General features: G+C 55.8%; 2 protein-coding genes across 7 annotated transcripts; one reads left to right on the top strand and one right to left on the bottom strand.

The window, feature by feature from the left end:
- The first annotated feature begins 1,267 nt into the window (after positions 1-1,267).
- On the top strand, positions 1,268-12,892 carry VWA5B2 (von Willebrand factor A domain containing 5B2). 2 transcript variants are annotated; one of them, XM_045539808.1, is made up of 19 exons: positions 1,268-1,465; positions 1,551-1,721; positions 4,012-4,243; positions 4,413-4,570; positions 5,066-5,197; positions 5,431-5,555; positions 5,930-6,085; positions 6,596-6,706; positions 6,786-6,994; positions 7,081-7,192; positions 7,683-7,868; positions 8,795-8,966; positions 9,047-9,363; positions 9,872-10,061; positions 10,167-10,520; positions 11,308-11,445; positions 11,541-11,624; positions 11,716-11,939; positions 12,031-12,892. In XM_045539808.1, the coding sequence occupies exons 1-19, from the start codon at positions 1,327-1,329 to the stop codon at positions 12,577-12,579; spliced, it is 3,759 nt and encodes a 1,252-aa protein (XP_045395764.1). In that variant the 5' UTR covers positions 1,268-1,326; the 3' UTR covers positions 12,580-12,892. The 2 variants fall into 2 exon arrangements, with proteins under 2 accessions (XP_045395764.1, XP_045395763.1); XM_045539807.1 differs by having other exon boundaries at positions 4,012-4,231; positions 4,380-4,570; positions 9,050-9,363.
- A 14-nt stretch (positions 12,893-12,906) lies between these two features.
- ALG3 (ALG3 alpha-1,3- mannosyltransferase) lies at positions 12,907-18,783 on the bottom strand. Of its 5 annotated transcripts, none has more exons than XM_045539803.1 (9): positions 18,539-18,783; positions 16,380-16,479; positions 16,135-16,282; positions 15,865-16,025; positions 15,291-15,411; positions 14,658-14,666; positions 14,456-14,532; positions 13,744-13,888; positions 12,907-13,245 (listed from the first exon to the last, which is right to left on the bottom strand). In XM_045539803.1, exons 1-9 carry the CDS (start codon positions 18,765-18,767, stop codon positions 12,991-12,993), a joined length of 1,245 nt encoding a protein of 414 aa, XP_045395759.1. In that variant the 5' UTR covers positions 18,768-18,783; the 3' UTR covers positions 12,907-12,990. The 5 variants fall into 5 exon arrangements, with proteins under 5 accessions (XP_045395759.1, XP_045395762.1, XP_045395760.1 ...); XM_045539806.1 differs by having other exon boundaries at positions 13,002-13,245; positions 13,744-13,886; positions 14,434-14,532; XM_045539804.1 differs by having other exon boundaries at positions 13,002-13,245; positions 13,744-13,943; positions 14,434-14,532.
- Positions 18,784-18,948: the final 165 nt, after the last annotated feature.

The raw sequence follows: 18,948 nt of genomic DNA on the forward strand, positions 1-18,948 counted from the left end.
CGGCTGGGGTCGCTGCAATGCTGGGGGGATGCAGACTGAGCGGCTCTGCTGCACTTGCAGGATGTCTCACTTCCTGAAGAATGGAAAGGGTGGGACCTCGGAGGCTTCGTCTCGCACTGTGGGGGGACCGTGCGGCGGCGGGGACGCGGTTCCTGCACTGCGGTGCCCTGTCTGGCTCCGGCGGCCGGGCTGGCGCGGAGGCGGTACCTCGCCCGCAGGAGGCGGGAGCGACCGCCCAGCCGCAGCGGCGGGCGGGGCCGAGGCGGGCCGTAGGGGCGGCCTCTCGGAGCGGGGGCGGGACCACCACTGCCAGGGCCCGCGCCCCTCCGGGTACTCAGAGCCGCCGCAGCTGGAATCGCGAGCTGGCGCCCCGCGGGTGCCGGGACCCAGGGCAGCCCAGGGCGCAGAGGCGGCACCACCTACCCTGGTCCCGTCGCGGCGCCCGGAACTCCGCGGAGGACGCGAGGGTGAGGCTAAGCCTGCCGGGAGGGAGGGGGCGACCCGAAGACCTAGCCCACAGCATCTCCTGTGGGGGCAGTGGCGACTGCAGTCCCCCGCTACTCCCAGATCAGCTCTGCCAGGGTGGGGAGAGGTGCCTTGGACGGATCCCACGGAGTCCCCCTGCCCCGACACCTCTCCCGGTCTTGCCTCCGAAAGACCCTCCTCTTTTAGCTTCCCTCTCTCATTTTTCCCACCCCAAGCCCCTCCACTCCAGCCCGCGCCCCAGTCGGATGAGGCACCAAAGAAAGACTGCGGCCCTTTCAGCCTCCCCATCCCACCCCGCCCCTGCTGTCCCTTGCTGGGGTGGGGGCACCGGGAGGATGCTGGCCCTTTAAACCTTTGCTCCCCACCCAGAGCATCCTCCATCTCTCCACCCGCGCTACTTCCGACAGCTGGCAGCCGCGGGGAGCCCCGGGGGGCCGTCAGGTACGAGGGTGGAGGTGAGGCCCGGGAGCGGGTGATGGAACAGCTGTGACCGCCCCCTCACCCCCCCAGAGGAGCGGGCAGCGGGACTGCCGGGCGCCCCCAGCGCCAGTTAATCATTAACCCTCCACTCCCCGGGTCCCCGCGCTGCCGGGAGCTGCGCTCCGCCCGGCTTCCCAGGTAACCTGAGAGGATGCCATCTAGCCATCCCCTCGCCTCGCCTTTTCTTATCTCCCCCCGCCACCTGTCGGCCTGGCAGGAGCCCCCGCCCAGCCTTGCGCCCCCTGCAGGCCCGCGTCCGGGTGCCTGAGTTGGACCGTCGCGCTGGCTTTCAGGGGCGCGGGCTGGGGCGCCCCGGACTCACCCTGCGCACCGCACCCTCAGGCGCGGCCTCTCGGCACCATGCCCGGCCTGTACTGCCCCTCCAGCTGGACGCCGCTGCCCCTCACGGACTCCTGGGTCCGGGCCAGCGCCAACGGACCCTGCCTCAGCCTGCGGGCGCGGCTCACCTACCACAACCCGCAGCCGCAGCCGGTGGACGGTGAGGCCGGGGCGGGCGCTCGGGGTGGTGGGGAGCCGGTGTCGGGAGGGATGCGACGCCGCCTCCTGCCCGCCCCTCCCTGCAGGCGTGTTCGTGTACCCGCTGGCCGAGGCCGAGGTGGTATCCGGCTTCGAGGCCGAGGCGGCCGGACAGCGCGTCTCCTTCCAGCTGCAGAGCCGGCGCCGCTCGCAGGCCGCCTGCTGCCGCGCGCTGGGCCCCGGGTTGGGGGCCGCCACGCCCCGCCGCTGCGCGCAGGGTGAGTCCGGCGTCCGCACCGCGCCCTCCCGAAATCCAGCCAGGTTCCTGCACCCGCTCTGCGACCCGCCCCTCCCCCCTTCCTCCAGGCGCTGATTTTTTTCATTCATTGATTCATGCCTTTATTCAACAGTCATGGACTGGGCACCTGACCTGTGCCAGGTGCTGGGAGAATATGGATGGCCCAAGGTTCACAGCCAGGAAGACAGACAAGGCAGGCAGCATAAGGCTTGCCAGGGTACCACGGCCCTTATCGCCCAGGAGACCATAGTTTCCCCCTTGTGCTGCAAAGGGAGCGCCCTCCCCAGATACCCACCTCTAGCCCCTTACCTTTTAGCCTACAAACCTTCTCAGCCTGGCCCTGTGTGAATGTGCCAGCTCCTGGATCAAGTAGGATTCCTTTGCCCAGCAGCCAAGGCCCTCACTCCCCACTCTTGCCCCGCTCCGTCCCTCTGCCCTTCCCCACACCAGGTACCACAAACGCTTGGCACGCTGACCGGCCCTTTTACACTTCCTGGCTCTATCTTCCCATCTTCTAGTGAGCAAATTTGTACTTGTCCTTTAAAATCCATTCAAATGTCATTCCTTGGGAAACCCTGCCTGACTCCCCACAAGCAATGGGTGCACTGTTTCCTTGCTCCTAGCCTTTCGGGCCACCTCCTTACAGCACTTACTAGGGGAGTAACTGTCACAGGTCTGCATGCCTGTCCCCTCTGGACCATTAGCTCCTGAGCTTTGGACTGGGTTTTGGTCATCTCCAAGTCCCAGCATCTCACACAGAACCTGGCACAAAGGGGCCCAGTAAGTGCTGGGGGGAGGGGATGGAAGCCCAGCCCTGTGCTGGGTTCTGTGGCTTTCACTTCATTCTTTCCATTTATTCTTTCATACCTTCATTTGATTCCTTCCCGTGGGATTTGACATCTGGGTAAAAAGAGGGACAGAATCCAGTGGTATTGAGAGTTGCCATAAGCCCAGCAGGTGGTTAGAGGCCAGAGTGAGCTCTGGGCTAGGCCCCGGGAATGTTCCAGAAGGAGGTGGAGCCAGCATTTGACTGAAAGCAAGGGTAGGACTTGGTTAAGTGGAGAGTAGGGGCAATAGTATAAACAAAGGTTTGGAAGTAGGTTATACTGGGTAATGGTAATAAAATACCTCATGTTTCCAGTGACTTACAGTTTACAGTCACTGGTATCACCTCATTTGAATGCTGAGTGGTATGTAATGCAAGCATTGTCCCCGTTCCCCCTTTTATGGCAGGTGAAAATAATAGCAATGGTCATTCCATATATATTCGATACTTTGTATACAGATTTGTAACAAATTATTTCATTTGTTCCTCACCACAATCTTTGAGATATAGTTATCATGATACCCATTTTATGGATGAAGAAACTGAGGCTCCTGAGAACCAGAGAGTTACAAAAGGACACATTGGAAGTCACAGAGCTGATACTCAAAACCTGCTGCTGTGCTCTCTCCACTGTATCAGCTGGCTAGGAGGGAAGCCCCTTTCTTCCCCCTTCCTTACCTCCCTTCCTACCTTTCCTTCCATCTGTTTCTTCCCTTCATTTATTCAGCAAGTATTTCTCAAAAGGAGGATCAAATGATTATTGTGAGGAAGTGAGGCAAAGTAGGGCTATAAAGGTGGGCTGGGGCCAGACCAACACACCTGGCCATTATTCCTTTAGCAGCAGTGGTGACTGCCACAGCTCTGCCAGTCCCCAAATAAACCCACAATCTAAATAAAATGGTGTGCTTGGCATGCAAATGCAGCCTTATGTCCTCTAGCCTGCATGCAAGCAGGTTACTGCCGCTAAACTCCTCTCAGGTAGAAAACTCTGGAGCCACCCTAGTGGGCAGTGGGGAGCCCCTAATGGTGCATGAGCAGGAGATTTATGAGCAGAGTGGGTCCGAGGCCACAGGGAGATGTCTGTCCACTAGGGATTGTGCCCAAGGGTTGAATGGGCAGAGGCAGGCAGGGGAAGAGGGGCATAGGCTATGGGGTCCCCAGGACCCTTGGAGTGGACATGCCCCCTTCTCCCCAGCCCTCTATTAGCAAGGATGCCACCCTCCCTTGCCTAATGACAGCCAGATTCTTCCACCGTCAACCTGCCTCTGCCGCCATCATTCATTTCATGCCTCCATCCTGCATCCCCAGCACATTAGCCCAGTGTCCCATCAGTCATGCCAAGCTTCCTTTGCCCAGGCTTGCTGACTCGGTGCCTGCTCCCCTTTATCTTCCCCTACCTCCTCTGCTTCCAGCTCCCTCTGACCTCTCTTCTCACTCATCATAGGTCATCTTGTCTTGGATCTGGCCCAGGCCCGGTCCACGCTGGTGCTGCCCACAGGCCTTATCGCTGCGGCTGGCACCATGACAGTGACCCTGCACAGCAGCCGGGAGCTGCCCTCAAGGCCTGACGGGGTGCTGCGTGTGGCCTTGCCCACTGTGCTCACCCCGCTGGCCCTGCCAGGCCCACCAGGGCCCCCCAGGCCTCCGGGGCTCTGTGACGACAGGTTGGGCCTATGGTGATTCTCTTCGTCCCTCCCTCGGCTTCTCTGGGTCTAGTGCGGGTGAGGGGGCTTTGGCAGGGTACCCCAGGGGATGGGCAGGGTGAGGAAGGGCTGGGGCCAGTAAGCCAGAGGGGCCTAGGGGCCTTCATAGTGGCCCAGTGACCCTCCTCGTGCTCCCTTCCAGCCCCACCAGCTGCTTCGGGGTGGGCAGCCCTCAGGAGGAAGGGGTGCCCTGGGAGGAGCCGGCTGCCCCTCTGGACGTGTTCTCAGGTCCTGCCCGCTGCCCTGCCCCATATACCTTCTCCTTCGAGATGCTGGTGACTGGGCCATGCCTGCTGGCAGGTGGGTGCATCTGGCCTGACTTGACATTTTTTCAGATGCCCGTCCCTCCCAGTGTAGCTGACTGGGAAATAATCAAGACTCAGGGATGGGAGGAACATAGGACAAAAGTCAGTGCCCTAAGCCTTAGGAACCTCCAGGGTACTGGTGGAGCACCCCCTGGCTGCCTCTACCCATCACACACACCCTATTTTATCAAGGTAATTTATTTATATCCCTCCCCACCCACCAATGAGGACAGATCAAGTGATGTAGTAGATTCTCCTTGTGCAAGACGTTAAGGAGGATGCTAAGTCAGCAACTGGTTGATGTATAACTCTTTGACCAGCCAAGAACAGAGCTGGGAATCCATTTCGCAGCCCATGAAAGCAGGCAAATGCTTCCTTGTCCATCTGAGCCTAGAGAGCAGACTCAGAACACTCAGCCCACAACACTGTGCTCTTGGTACTGGTTTGGGGTGATGGTTGCATCACCCCTTCCTGCCTTTATGTCCCTCAGGCCTGGAGAGTCCCTCTCATGCCCTGCGAGCAGATGCCCCCCCACATGCCAGCTCTGCGGCAACCATCTGTGTCACACTGGCAGAGGGCCACCGCTGTGATCGGGCCGTGGAGATCCTGCTGCACCCCAGTGGTGAGCTACTGGGACACACAGTGGGCCAACTCTGGCCTGCTTCCGAACAACCTGGGCAGCATTTTTCAAGTATAGATGTCTGGGCCCCAAACCACGGGGTCGAGTCATCTGTGAGGGTGGGGCCCATGGTGCAGGAAGGCTGGACCTGCAGGCTGCTTCCAGGACAGTGGCACTATGCAGCTGGGGTCTAATGGCAGGGACTTCCCTGATGGAGTTGTGTTGTCTCCTCTCAGAGCCACATCAGCCACACTTGATGCTGGAGGCGGGCAGCCTGAGCTCAGCAGAATACGAGGCCCAGGTGAGGGCCCGCCGTGATTTCCAGAGGCTGCAGCGCAGGGACTGTGATGGGGACCGGCAGGTATGGTTGCATGGGCTCTTGGCCTGGCTCCTGGCCTCACTGCTGGTTACATTTGTGCATGAGGAGAAAGCAAGCAGGCTCACATTGGGATGGGGGCCTCGTTCCCCAGAAAGACCTCTCAATAGCTGCCACCCACCTTCATAGAAGGCAGATGAGGGTCTCTCTGAGATATGTCCCAGAGGATGGAAGCTAGGTCTGACATAGGCAGAGGACAGCCATCTGCCTCTGCCCCTGCCTTTATTCAGATTACTACAAAAAGATGTCCCCTCTGCATAGATCAGATAGAAAAAGGCTCCCAGGCCAGGTCCTACTGGCCATCCTGGACAAAGTAGCAGTAAGCCTTGCTCAGGTTGACGCAGGGCTCCCATGCTCAGGTGTGGTTCCTGAAGCGGCGCTTCCACAAGGACATCCTGCTGAACCCCGTGCTGATGCTGAGCTTCTGCCCAGACCTGAGCTCCAAGCCTGGACACCTGGGCACAGCTACTCGGGAGCTCCTCTTCCTGTTGGATGGCAGCAGTGCAGCACACAAGGCCTGTGGGGGCATGGCATGGGCAGGCCAGGGGCTTGGGTGGAGCAGTGGGTCAGAGGTGGGCCAGGGGCAGCCTCTTGAAGCCAGGAGTCACCTTATTGCTTCAAACACCATCTTCCAAAGAGGAACCAGACGGCATCTCCTCAGGGGGATTACCTTAGAGAGCAGCCCTGCCCCAACTCCCAACCCCACACCCATACACACTCTCAGGTCTCTCTTTCCCATATTCACCCATACATGCATGTCTCTCAGATGCCAAGAGCCTCTCTCATACACAGGGTCACACTGAGAGAGACACGAGTTTCACATACACCTCCACAGTCCCCTACAAGAAAAGGTCTCTCGCACATATTCAGGGTCTCACTTGTACACACACTGGGCCTCTCCCAGGGTACCCCATCCAGCCCCCCGTTTTGATCATGGCCTAGAGAAGGTGAGCAGTGCTGGCTACCCTTGCTCCCTACCAGTGCCTGGGGGACCTGCCTCACACTGCCCTCCCTGCCTTCCCCAGGATGCCATTGTTTTAGCTGTGAAGTCTCTCCCCACCCAGACACTCATCAATCTCGCCATGTTTGGGATGTCGGTGCAACCGCTGTTTCCAGAGAGCCGGCCTTGCAGTGATGTGAGTGTGGTCTGGGGATTTGGGGGCCTCATGGAGATGTTTCAGCCCAGCATGGCCCAGCCCATGCCTTCTTCTCCAGGACACTGTGCAGCTGATCTGTGACAGCATTGAGACCCTACAGGCTGTGAGTGGTCCTCCAGACGTGCTGGCTGTGCTAGACTGGGCCATGGGGCAGCCCCAGCACAGGGCCCACCCTCGGCAGCTGTTCCTGCTCACTGCTGCCTCACCCCTGGCTGCCACCACTCATCAAACCCTGGAGCTCATGAGGTGGCACAGGGGGGCAGCCAGGTATGCGATGGGCAGAACCAGTTGCCTAAGATTTAGCCCGGCCAAGGGGCTCCTGCGGGTCACAGCTGCTTCCCTTCCCTCATTAGGTGCTTCTCCTTTGGTCTGGGGCCCGCCTGCCACCAGCTGCTGCAGGGTCTGTCTGCCCTCAGCAGGGGCCAGGCCTACTTCCTGAGGCCCGGGGAGAGGCTGCAGCCCGTGGTGAGCTTGAGCTGGGGCCCTATTCCCTACACCCGGAAGTCTTTCTTCCAAGCTACACATCATGTCTGAAACAGAACCCGCTCCTGCCATGGGGTCCCCTGGACCCTCAGCTCTCTAATCTCTCCTCTCCCTGATACACCAGTCAGGGGCAGAGCTGTAATTGCTGCTGCGGGGTGCTGCAGAAGGCCAAAGGTGCGAGGCCACCTTCCAAATCTTACTCTCAGTCTTGTCCTGGAAGTGAGCCTCATCCTCACAGTCCAGCCCCATCCACATGGCAAAGCTCAGGCCAGGAGACAGACCAAGACCTGAGAACTGAGCCCACAGTCCTCTTGCTTGTTCCTGTCCCATTTCTTCTCCTGCCCCCAGCCTGACACTGTTCCCCATCAGCCCAAAGGCTGGGCACATGGCATTGGGGAAGGGCGACCTTCCTGCTCTGTCTGGCTGTGTGACACCTTTCTCTCCATGTCCTCCCTCTGGCCACTCCCCACAGCTGGTGCAGGCTCTGAGGAAGGCACTGGAGCCCGCTTTGAGTGACATCTCTGTGGACTGGTTTGTGCCCGATGCTGTGGAGGCGCTGCTGACCCCCCGGGAGATCCCAGCACTCTATCCTGGGGACCAGCTGCTGGGTTACTGCTCACTCTTCAGGGTGGATGGCTTCCGGCCCCACCCACCAGGGGTAGGCCTGGGCTCAGGTGCGGTGAGTGGGCCTGGGATGGTGGAAGTCCCCGCATCTCTCCCAAACCCTTCCATTCCCTGTGCCTCTCTCTGCCAAGCTCCCCTTACTATCTCCTAGGACTCCACAGAGATCACACTAGGCCCCCAAGGTGACTGCATCCTGTCTCCTTCATGGGGTCTTCCACCCAAGGTCACTAAAGCACACAGCCACAGAAAACAGCACCAGCATTTGCTGTGAGGTTTTTGTCAAAACTGTTGCTCACTACTTCACAAGGTACCCTATGGAGACCACCACGTGACATATTTCCTGTAACTCAGTGACAGAGGAGCATGACATAGGTTGTAGGTGCAATCACAAATCCCAACTCTGCCGCTTACCAGCCATTTGATTTGGGCAAGTCATTTAACCTCTCTGAGCCCACTTTCTCGTGTGTAAATGTTTACACATGTTGCTGTAATTAGAGGTCATAACCCAAGTGCTCTTGGCAGGACACTTGGACACTTGACACAGTAGGAGTTTGAGAAATGGTAGTTACTTTTTTAATGAAAAGCTTTATGTTTCTAAAAGTAAGCATGCTCCCTCCTTTTTGATCATGAGGCCTACATAATAGACTGCTTGTCTTTCGCCTGGCTACCAGGAAGCTCAGGGACAAGCTTCAAGGTCAGCTCCACAGCAGGTCTGTTAACCCTTACGGTTAACACATTCGCTTCCTGCATTCTTAGTACTGGTCTGTTGTTTCTGGTTTGTTAGCTTTATTGCCTCTTCCTGTGAACCATCTTAAAATCCTGTTTGGAAAGAGGTTGTATATAACTACAATCAGGTTTTTTTTGTTGTTGTTGTTGTTGTGTTTTTACCTTTTTGTTGGTTTCCCCCCAAAATCCATGTTGAAATACAATCAGTTTTTTTCACAATGATATTCTCTCTAGGGTCAAGAGCCTGGCTGGCAGAGCTTGGGTGGGTCTGTGTTCCCATCCCCAGAGGAGGTGCCATCTGCTGCCAGCCTTGGCACGGAGCCCACTGGCACCTCGGAGCCCCTGGGAACAGGCACTGTGTCAGCAGAGCTGTCCAGCCCATGGGCTGCTGGGGACTCAGAGCGGAGTGAGTGCCTGGGAATATCAGTGTTGGAGGAGTGGGCAGTGGGAGGGACCAGGACTGGGGTCTATTCTACTGCCTCCCAGCAGGTACCGATGCTCTGACAGACCCAGTCACAGATCCTGGACCCAACCCCTCCTCTGACACAGCCATATGGCGCCGCATCTTCCAGTCCTCGTACATCCGGGAGCAGTATGTGCTCACCCACTGCTCTGCCAGCCCCGAGCCAGGCCCGGGCTCCACAGGCAGCAGTGAGTCCCCAGGCTCCCAGGGCCCTGGATCCCCTGAGGGTAGTGCTCCCCTGGATCCCCCTTCTCAGCAGGGCTGCCGCAGCCTGGCCTGTGGAGAACACGCAGGCTCCCGCTCCTGCCCCCTGCCTGCGCCCCCACCAGCTCCATTCAAGGTGAGATTCGGCCCACATTCATTCACCATGTATCCAGCAAATATTTACCACCTGCTGTGTACCAGACATTGTGCAGAGTTTACTATTAGGTCTAGCTAGAGAGATAGGTGGGTAAATCTATAATGACAATACCATGTAACAACCAGTGATGAGTACAGGAAAAAGGTACTATGTGGGCTCAGAGTGGGCATGACCAACTTCCTGAGGGAGTCAGGAAAGTGAGAGCCGTGTCTAGTAGAATAAGTTAGCCAGGCAAAGAAGGAAAAGACATAAACAAAAACATAGAGACAAGCAACAACCTTAAGTGGGAAATAGGGAGTAGATTAAGATGACACTGGGAAGGTTAGCCAGGGCCAGAGGTCCTTGTAGGCCACAAGGAGCTCGACCCTCCTAAGAGTAGTGAGCAGCCACCCAGGGTTTCAGACAAGGGGCCTGTGGCCAGCTGTCTATGTATGATGGTCAGGAGCTCTGCATTCCTTGACCAGCTGCCCCCACATCTCACACGCAGGCAGGGGCCTTGAGTACTGAGGTGCTGGGCCGTCGGCGCAGGGTGGCTCTGGCTGGCCGAAGCCTCTCATCCCCTCCAGGCCGGGCAAACCCAGTCTCTGGTCGACCCCAGCACCCGTCTCTGGGTGCAGCACCAGATGGGCCAGGCCCCGAGCCAGGCCAACAATTGGGACAGGGCCTGGATGACTCAGGTAAGGGTTGGATAGGAAGCTGGTTTCCCTGACACCAAGGAGGCCTTGGGGAGGTGAAACCCAAAGTACTACACTGCCCTTGCCTATGCCATCTTCTTTCCCTAGGAAACCTGCTCTCCCCAGCCCCCCTGGACTGGGACATGTTGATGGAACCACCCTTCTTGTTCACGGCCATGCCCCCCAATGGGGAGTCAGCCCCTCCTGCAGTGCCACTGCCTCCCCAGGCTCCACGCTGCCATGTGGTGATTCGGGCCCTGTGTGGGGAGCAGCCTATGTGCTGGGAAGTGGGTGTTGGGCTGGAGACACTGTGGGGGTCTGGGGATGGCTCACAGCCTCCGGCACCCCCTGTAAAAGAAGCTGCTTGGGACCAAGCACTCCACCGGCTGACGGCAGCCTCTGTGGTCCGGGACAATGAGCAGCTGGCTCTCCGAGGAGGGGCCGAGACCACAGCTGACCAGGGTGAGTTGCTAATGGGCCCACTGAGGGCCCCAGGGAATGGATAGGCAGGAAACAGCAGAGGTGTAGGTCAGTGTGTTTGATCACTCTCTATACTTCATCTTGTTCACAAAGGATCTGATATGTCTCAGCACACTGATAAGATAAAATATTAAGCAGAGCAATGGGAAAAAGTCAAAATAAAAGGAAGCTGCGAATAAGGTTATATTAAAGATGCTCATCACGAGGTTATGTACTCTTGCAAGCATGGGACCCAAAGCTGACAAGCTTCTTGGGAGCCAGCACAGAGGGAAACATGATCTTGTAATGAATCATAGGGCCCATAACATAAAAACAAACCTTTGTCATTCAAGAGAAGACTATTAAAATTAAATAAAGTTAAAATTTCAGTTCCTCAGTTGCACTAGCCACTCTTGAAGTACTCAGCAGTCGGCTAGTGGCTACCACACTGGATCATGCAGACATGGAACATTTCCATCATAGAAGAAAGTTCTATTAGACAGTGCTGAAATGGGTGGAGGAAAAGGTGCCAGTCAAGGCTTCCTCTGGGTGGTGTCCAGGGTTGAATTTCTGGGTGGCTGGGGGCCCTTACCCTGCTATGGGTTGAAGGATCAGCCTGACCACTTCTTGTCAAAGTTGGGAGCCTGAGCTAGTTCTGGGCCTAAGAAGTCACTCTGTTCTGTTCAAAAGTAGACATAGGGAGAAGCTGTGAGGAACATTGACTTTTTCTGTGAATCCCTCTATAGAGGGCAGGTGGTGGGAGTTCAGCATGTGCTCCTTGGTTTCACAGGCCATGCCCGGAGATGCTGGCTCCGAGCCCTTCAGACAAGCAAGGTCAGCTTCGCCCCCTCGTGCTTCACCTGCCCTGTAGCTGTGGATGCTACCACTAGGGAGGTCCTGCCCGGGGCCCTGCAGGTGCAGAGCTCAGGTAGGGGCCCTCCTCTGGTGACTTCTCAAGTGCAGCTCTCACGGCACTGGCCATCCTCCTGGACAAACCTGATGCCATTCCCTGTGCCCCTGCAGAGCCAGCTGAGCTCCCAGGCACCCCTCCCACCTCTCAGAGCCATCTAGATGCAGCTTCTCTGCTCACACTTATCCACTCTAAAGGTAATACTCAAGTGTGGGGAAAGGGTAAGGGGCAACTGGGCTGCTGGCACGGATTGGCTCCACCTGCTGGCATGGATTGGCTCCACTGCAGGACTTCAGGGAGGCTCTCCAGCAGGTGCCTGGCACTCAGACCAAAATGGCAACTCCAAGACTGCTTTAGGGGACCCTGTAACCCCTGCAGGAGGTCCTCACCGCCCACCCCCGCAGCCTCCCTCTAGGCTCAGTCTGGGCCGCCGTCGCAGACTCTGCAGCCCTGACCCAGGCCAGGCCAGTGACGGCAACAGTGAAGGAAGTGACCATGACTACCTGCCCTTGGTGAGGACTCGGGAGGTGGAGGGTTGTCAGGCGTTGTCAGGCCCTGGGTGCCATCTCAGCTCACTTCTCCCCCCACCTCCTCTCTCCTCAGGTGCGGCTGCAGGAGGCGCCCGGCTCCTTCCGCTTGGACGCACCCTTCTGTGCTGCGGTTCGCATCCCGCAGGAGCGCTTGTGCCGCGCCTCGCCCTTTGCGGTGCACCGTGCCAGCCTCAGCCCCACCTCATCCTCGTCTCCCTGGGCACTTCTGGGCCCTGGTGTTGGCCAGGGTGACAGCGCCACGGCCTCCTGCAGCCCCTCCCCCAGCTCGGGCTCTGAGGGTCCAGGCCAGGTGGACAGCGGACGGGGCTCAGACACTGAAGCCTCAGAGGGGGCGGAAGGGCTGGGTGGTACCGACCTGCGCGGCAGGTCCTGGGCCACTGCTGTGGCACTTGCCTGGCTGGAGCACCGCTGTGCTGCCGCCTTTGGGGAATGGGAACTGACAGCGGCCAAGGCTGATTGCTGGCTGCGGGCCCAGAACCTTCCCGATGGCCTTGACCTGGCCGCCCTCAAGGCCGCAGCCCGAGGGCTCTTCCTGCTGCTGCGCCACTGGGACCAGAACCTGCAGCTACACCTGCTGTGCTACAGCCCGGCAAACGTGTGACAGCTGCCCACTGCTGCTCGGGCTGGCGCCTCCTAAGTACTCAAGTCACTGCCACCCAGGGCCCCCCTCTCAGTGCTGGGACGGGATAGGCTGGTGTCAGCCTGTCCCCACTGCTTCTTACTCCCTTTCCAGAGTCTCACCCCCACAAAAAGTGCCTGCCTGTGCTCTCTCCCACTCCTCTCACACCATGCCCCTTGCCCTCCCTGCTCTAATCTGCTCCTCCACCCAACCCAGTCCCCCTTCTCCTCTATCCTCTGAGCTTCATGCAGCACAGTGGAAGGGGAGAGAGCCAGTTCCCAAATCCTATGCAATAAAGTGCCTCTTAGGACGGCCTGAGTGAGTTCTTTCTCAGCCCCATAAATGCCGCTTACAGCCTGGTCCAGGCACTAGCTTCCCCTATCTCCATGAGGGCTATACAGGGGTGGACTTGCCAAGGTTTATTTGGAAGGTCACAGAGTCTGTCCCCACCAGGGTCCTGAGAATGGACTGGAAAGGGGTGGATTTCACTGGGCTTTCTTGCTGTGCTGGATGCTCTTGGGGAAAGCCTGCGGACCCAGCCAGAGCTGCAGCAGGATGACAGCATGGCATACGTGCAGTGCAGCAGAGCTGCAGGATGTGGACGGGTACGTATTCCAGGAGAGCTCGATGAGCCCCAGCACCAGCAACCTGGAGATGAGAAACAGGATCAAGCTTTTTTTTTTTTTTTTGAGACAGAGTCTCACTCTGTTGCCCAGGCTAGAGTGCCATGGCGTCAGCCTAGCTCACAGCAACCTCAAACTCCTGGGCTCAAGCAATCCAACTGCCTCAGCCTCCCAAGTAGCTGGGACTACAGGCATGCGCCACCATGCCCGGCTAATTTTTCCTTATATATTTTTAGCTGTCCAAATAATTTCTTTCTATTTTTAGTAGAGACAGGGTCTTGCTCTTGCTCAGGCTGGTCTCGAACTTCTGAGCTCAAACAATCCGCCCGCCTCAGCCTGCCATAGTGCCAGGATTACAGGTGTGAGCCACCGCGCCCGGCCAAGCTTTTGTAAAGTTTCAAGGCCTATAGCCCCTTCAGCTCCTCATGCCCTAGCCACATCCCTCTAGCTTCTCCATGGTCACAGCCTTGGGATGAGGAGCTCCCAAGCCCCTCCCCCTCCCCTAGGTTGACCCAGCTGGTACCTGAGCAGGTGTGTGAGCCAGGGTGCAGGCGTGGCCCACAGGAGGTAGGGCAGTGTGTGGAAATACCAGACGTAGAACTGGTAGTGAAGGGAGCGGCTGAAGCAGATGCCAATGAAGTTGGAGGTGAAGAGGGTAGAAACGATCTGTACGCGGTGGTCAAGGCCAAGGGCAGGAGCAGAAGGGGCAGGAGTTGGGGCAGTCTCAAAATAGAGGGCAAAAGTTTGTGGGTCAGATAGCCCACTAGCTCTGCCATTCTTAGATGCATGCCTTTGGGCAATTTCTTAACCTATCTGGACCTGTTCCTCAATCTAATATGGAGACAGTAACACCTACAGCCATAGGCTGAATCCCCCACTTACTAGCTGTGTGACCTTGGTAAGTTACTTAACCTCTTAAAGCCTTAATTTTGCCATCTATAAAATGAGGATAAGAGCAACTCCCTGTCTAAGCATGTCCTGCGAGCTTTAAATGTTAGAATGTAGCTAAATCTCTTAGGACAGTACCAGGGAGAGGGTTAGCATTCCTAACCATGGACCAGTACTTAGAATTAAGAATAAAATATGCCTCAATATGTAAAGTGCTCGGCTCAGTGTCTGGTGCAGAATAAGAGCTCTATGATTGGGCTCCCCTTCCCTCCCCGAGGGCTAACTGACTAGGACCCCGTCTGCCCCTGGAGAGGGCGAGACTTACCTTCCCATGATTTAAAGGATATGGTTGGGTGTAAGGGGCTGGGGTGGAACCTTCCTTTTGGAGGGATCCTTCAGCAGCGACAGGATACTCTCCCCTGTCCTAGAGAGAAGCCATTCAGACATTTATTAAGCCCTCATTGTGGGCCAAACTCTAGACTCACCTCCATGAGCTTAGTATCTCTTCTGGGGAGCCCCTAAGGCCACAGCACTGCCCCCCTTTCTCACCTGTGCCACCTGTAGACGGCAAACAACAAGAGCAGGGTGAGGTGGGCAGCCAACAAGGCCAAGTGGAAAGCCCGATGCAGGAAGAGGGCCTCTGGGAGGAAGCGCCAGTTCACTGTCCAGCGGAACAGAAACTGGCGGCCAAGGTCAAATGAGCGGGAGAGGTAGCCAACGGGGTTCTCCAGCAGGAAGGGTAGCCCCAGCATCACCTGAGGATGGGTGTGATGTCAGCAGAGCTGCCAAGGTTCACCCCCCAGGCTTAATGCTAATCACTGAGGGGAGCAGGATGTAGGCCTCGGAGGTTCTTAATTCCCACCAGGAACAGGAGGAAAGCTACACACACACCCAGGCCAGAGCCTGTGGCCAAAGAAGCTGAGGTGGCAGGTAATAACAATACTTTAAGGTTTGGATTTACCAAATCATAAATGGGCAGAGCTAGAAAGGCTCTCAGAGACTATCTAGGTTCAGTACCCTTATTTTATAGCTAAGGAAACTAAAGCCCAGAGATAGTGGCTTCCCAGCTCAGAATCAACTCCAAAATCCTGCCTCTTGGCTTTGAGGAAGTCTCAGGGATAGAAGGAGACCAGATGAATGGCACTCCCTTCATTAGAAAGGGGAAGAGTAAGGTGGGGGTACCTGAAGGGCAGCACAGATGCCCAGCTTGGGGAGAGCTCCATGGAAGCCAAACTGTGTGAGGAGAAGAAATAGTAACCCAGGGGCGAAGAGCAGCACATTCATCTTCACAGAGACTGCCAGGCTGGGGTGGGCAGGGGAGAGGAAGGGTGGAGATCAGCTCCAGGGCTGTGTACACTGCCCAAAGACATACCCCAACCCCAAAGCCAGCAAACTCCAGGATGGGGGGTCCACACTCAGAACTGCCAGAGGGAGGGTAAGTTAGCCTGCAAGGAGACTGGAGGTAGTAGGCAGACACCTAGTCTCTGTGCCCAAACTGAGTGAGCATATGTTGAGTATTTTGAATGTGCAATGACCAATTCCAACAATGGATGTAGTCTAGTGGGAAGACAGGATGGGAAGAGGGCACGTGTGGGGGTGGGAGGGCAGGGCACTTTCTACAGATCCTGGACTCACCCTGTGGGGCCTGGAGTGACCCACATTGTCTGGCTACTCCCTTACTCCATCACAGAAAATTGGGGAGAAAGAATGAAAATCCACAAAGTAAGAGAGGAGGCCAGAAGGGAGGGGTGTTGACCTGAAACAGCAGCAGCCCCAGCTCCAGCGCTGGGCCAACAGGAGGTTGATACTAAGGAAGAGCAGCACCATGGCCACTGGGTCATTGAAGAGCCGCAGCACAAAGATGGAGTGGACACGGTAAGAGGCACAGCACATGAAGAAAAAGACGAAGGGAGGTACCTGAGGGATGGGCACAGTGAGGAACAAGATCAGCTCAACAAGCCTGAACCATCCTCACTCCCTAGCCATTCCAGGTTGGGGCTTTTTAGTCCCAGTAGCATGGACTTACCTTGCAGGTCTGGTGATAGATCAAGAAGACGAGCAGCAGGGTGGCCAGGTAGAGCACAGCAAAGATGTTCTGAGCCATGCGGATATCAGTGCCCCGGCCAGTGGCATAGTATAGCCCCATAAAGATGTACACAAAACCAGCTGGGTATCTGGAAGATGAGAGGGAATATGAGCCTGGGTCAGGCCACCTAGACTGGTACCCAGCCAGCTCCTCACGTCCTCCCGGAACCTCCTATTCCCACTCACACAAGTGGTCCAGTGTCACCCTGCAGTTGGGTATAGTCATAAGTGCCATTGATGACTCCCTCCACCTGGGCCATGTAGGCTTTCCAGTCGATCTCTGTGTCTAGAAGAGGACAACATGATCTGTTTACTTCTGAGTCCAGAACTTGTCTGCCTCCCTCCCCATACCTCCAGACTGTTAAACCACAGACTTCCAGCTCATTCCCAGGGCTTCCATTACCACCTCCTATCTAACTGCTTATCTGACATTCTCTGGGTGAACCCAGGCATTTAAAACTCAACATGTCTATAGTTAAACTCATGATTTTTCCTTCCACTCTAAATCTGCTCCCCTTCCTGGGTTCCATGAATGGCACCATCAACCTCTAACTGTCCAGGTTAAAAACCTGGCTAAGCCCTTTAATACTTCCTTCTCTCTCATTTTCAGTCTTCAGTAAAGAAGTCCTGCCTATTCTTCATCCTAAATATCTCTACCATTTCATACTTTTCTGCTACTACATACTCTCATTTGTGCTTAACAAAATCTCTAGCCTCAACAATACAGAAAATAGCCTCCTAATTAGGCTCCCAGCTTCTACTTTCACCCCACTACATTTTCCAGCCTGCACCAGAAAGCTTTTCCTAAAATATAAATCATAGCAGGTCTCTCTTCTTAAAATCCTTCAATGATTCCCCAAGACTCTTACGACAAAGACCAAACTCTATTATTTCCATTTCCAGAAGAGGAACCTAAGAATTAATTAGATTAAGCGACTAGCCTAAGATCAGTGAGCTAGGAAGAGTAGAGAGTTTGGATTGGAACTCATGTGTTCCAAAGTTCTTAACTATCATGCTATCTCCTTAACAAAGCCTTTCAAATCCCTTCATGATCTGGTCTTAATTTCTGTACTCTCACCTCTCACTACTACACTCACTTGATTTCTACATTACAGCTCTAAAAAATTCTTTCATTCCTCAAAGGAACCAGGCTGTCTTTCTTTTTTCAATCTATTTTTTAATTTTTAAGAACACCAAATTTGTGGCTCTTTTTTGACTGGAGATTAAAAAAAAATTTTTTTTTGAAAGAGGGTCTCACTCTGTCACTCCAGCTAGAGTGCAATGGCATCATCATAGCTCAATGCAACCTCAAACTCCTAGGTTCAAGTGATCCTCCTGCCTCAGCCGCCTGAGTAGCTGGGACTACAGGCACACACAACCACACCTGGCTAATTTTTCTATTTTTCGCAGAGATGGGGTCAGGCTGGTCTTCAACTCTTGGCCTCAAGCAATCCTCCCAGCTTGGCCTACCAAAGTGCCAGGATTACAGGCATGAGCCACCGTACCCGGCCTGACTGAAGGTTTTTGATACAGGGTACTCTCTGCCTAGAACACTGTTTCCCCTTCCCTTTTCCTTCTTTCCTCAGCTAGCTAGTTCCTACCTTCCAAGGGCGGGGGTCGTCTATGAAGCCTTCCTTGACTCCTCAGATCTGGCTTAAGTGCCCTCCTGTGTCCTTTATAGCATCCTGTCTTACTACCATCATAATGAATACGATGCATTGTAATTGCTTGCTAACTTATCTTTTTCCAGGCCTACAGACCCAATTCAGAAATGCGTCTCTTTTATTCACCACTGTACCTCTGGTATTTAGCATAATGTTAGGCATATAATAAGCATTCAATAAATGTGCTGAGAAAGCCAAGTGCCTTAAGCCCAGTGTATAGAGTCAACCTCGGAAAAGAGTCGCCAATAATGCCTAATGGACTTGAGCGGTCACAAAATGCCATCGTTGAGAAGGGACTTTCAGAGACCTCAGAATTGAACAGATTAGAAAATTTAGATCCAGGAAGGGAAATGACGTGTCCAAAGCCTTAGAAACAAGCAGCAGCAGTAATGCATTTAACTTGGGCCTAGGTCTTCTGACTGCCATGCTGGTTCGCTTTCTTAGCCTGGCAGACTGTATGTTCAGGGGAGAAGCCAATCTCTAGGGTCGCCGCCTCCGTCGCGGTGGGCGGGATTAAGATCCGATTTTCTGTCGAGCACGCTTGGGGTTCGGGTAGGGGATATGGGTCTGCAATTGATGAACTGGAGTCTGCTTTTGAGTTACAGGTCTGAGCTTGGGTCGGGGGGTTTGGGTCTCCCTCCCTTCCCTCCCCTCCCTTCCCCTCCCCGTCGGCGCACTCACATGCCACCCTGTGAATGACCCAGAAGGTGATGCCCACCTCCGCCAGGCAGAGGCAGGCGGCCACCAGCAGCGTGTAGCGTGGCTCCCGCAGTAGTAGGCGCCGCTCTTGCCAGGCGCGCTGTAGCCATTGGCGGCAGAGACCCGCTGCCTGGGCCGCGGAACCGGCCCGGCCGCGTTTCCGCAGCCCAGCCGCCATGTTGATGGTGCGTCGCTCGTGTGGGTCCACCATCCCGGAAACCCGACCCTTCAACACTTTAGTTCCGCTCCTCGCACGGGGCGTCCCCGGACTAAACGCTGACCCGAGTACCAGCGTCCTTACTGACTCCACTAAAATTGACTTCTTCCGCGAGTCTCCTCTGATGTACTATACGCTCCGCACGAGCAGGAACAAAGTCTTATTCCTCAGTTTA

The sequence above is a fragment of the Lemur catta genome, chromosome 1 (assembly GCF_020740605.2).
Source record: "Lemur catta isolate mLemCat1 chromosome 1, mLemCat1.pri, whole genome shotgun sequence".
In the NCBI taxonomy this organism is placed as follows: Eukaryota; Metazoa; Chordata; class Mammalia; order Primates; family Lemuridae; genus Lemur; species Lemur catta.

What these genes read in the sequence shown, in the direction of transcription:
- VWA5B2 (XM_045539807.1), top strand. Translation starts at nt 1,327, where the DNA reads ATGCCCGGCCTGTACTGCCCCTCCAGCTGGACGCCGCTGCCCCTCACG. An exon ending in GCCCCGCCGCTGCGCGCAGG is followed by an intron (nt 1,722 to 4,011) that starts GTGAGTCCGGCG and finishes CACTCATCATAG; the next exon opens with GTCATCTTGTCTTGGATCTG. An exon ending in TGGGCCATGCCTGCTGGCAG is followed by an intron (nt 4,571 to 5,065) that starts GTGGGTGCATCT and finishes TATGTCCCTCAG; the next exon opens with GCCTGGAGAGTCCCTCTCAT.
- ALG3 (XM_045539802.1), bottom strand. Translation starts at nt 18,767, where the DNA reads ATGGTGGACCCACACGAGCGACGCACCATCAACATGGCGGCTGGGCTG. An exon ending in GCATCTGTGCTGCCCTTCAG is followed by an intron (nt 14,864 to 15,290) that starts GTACCCCCACCT and finishes ACCCATCCTCAG; the next exon opens with GTGATGCTGGGGCTACCCTT. An exon ending in TGGCTCACACACCTGCTCAG is followed by an intron (nt 13,246 to 13,743) that starts GTACCAGCTGGG and finishes TCTCATCTCCAG; the next exon opens with GTTGCTGGTGCTGGGGCTCA.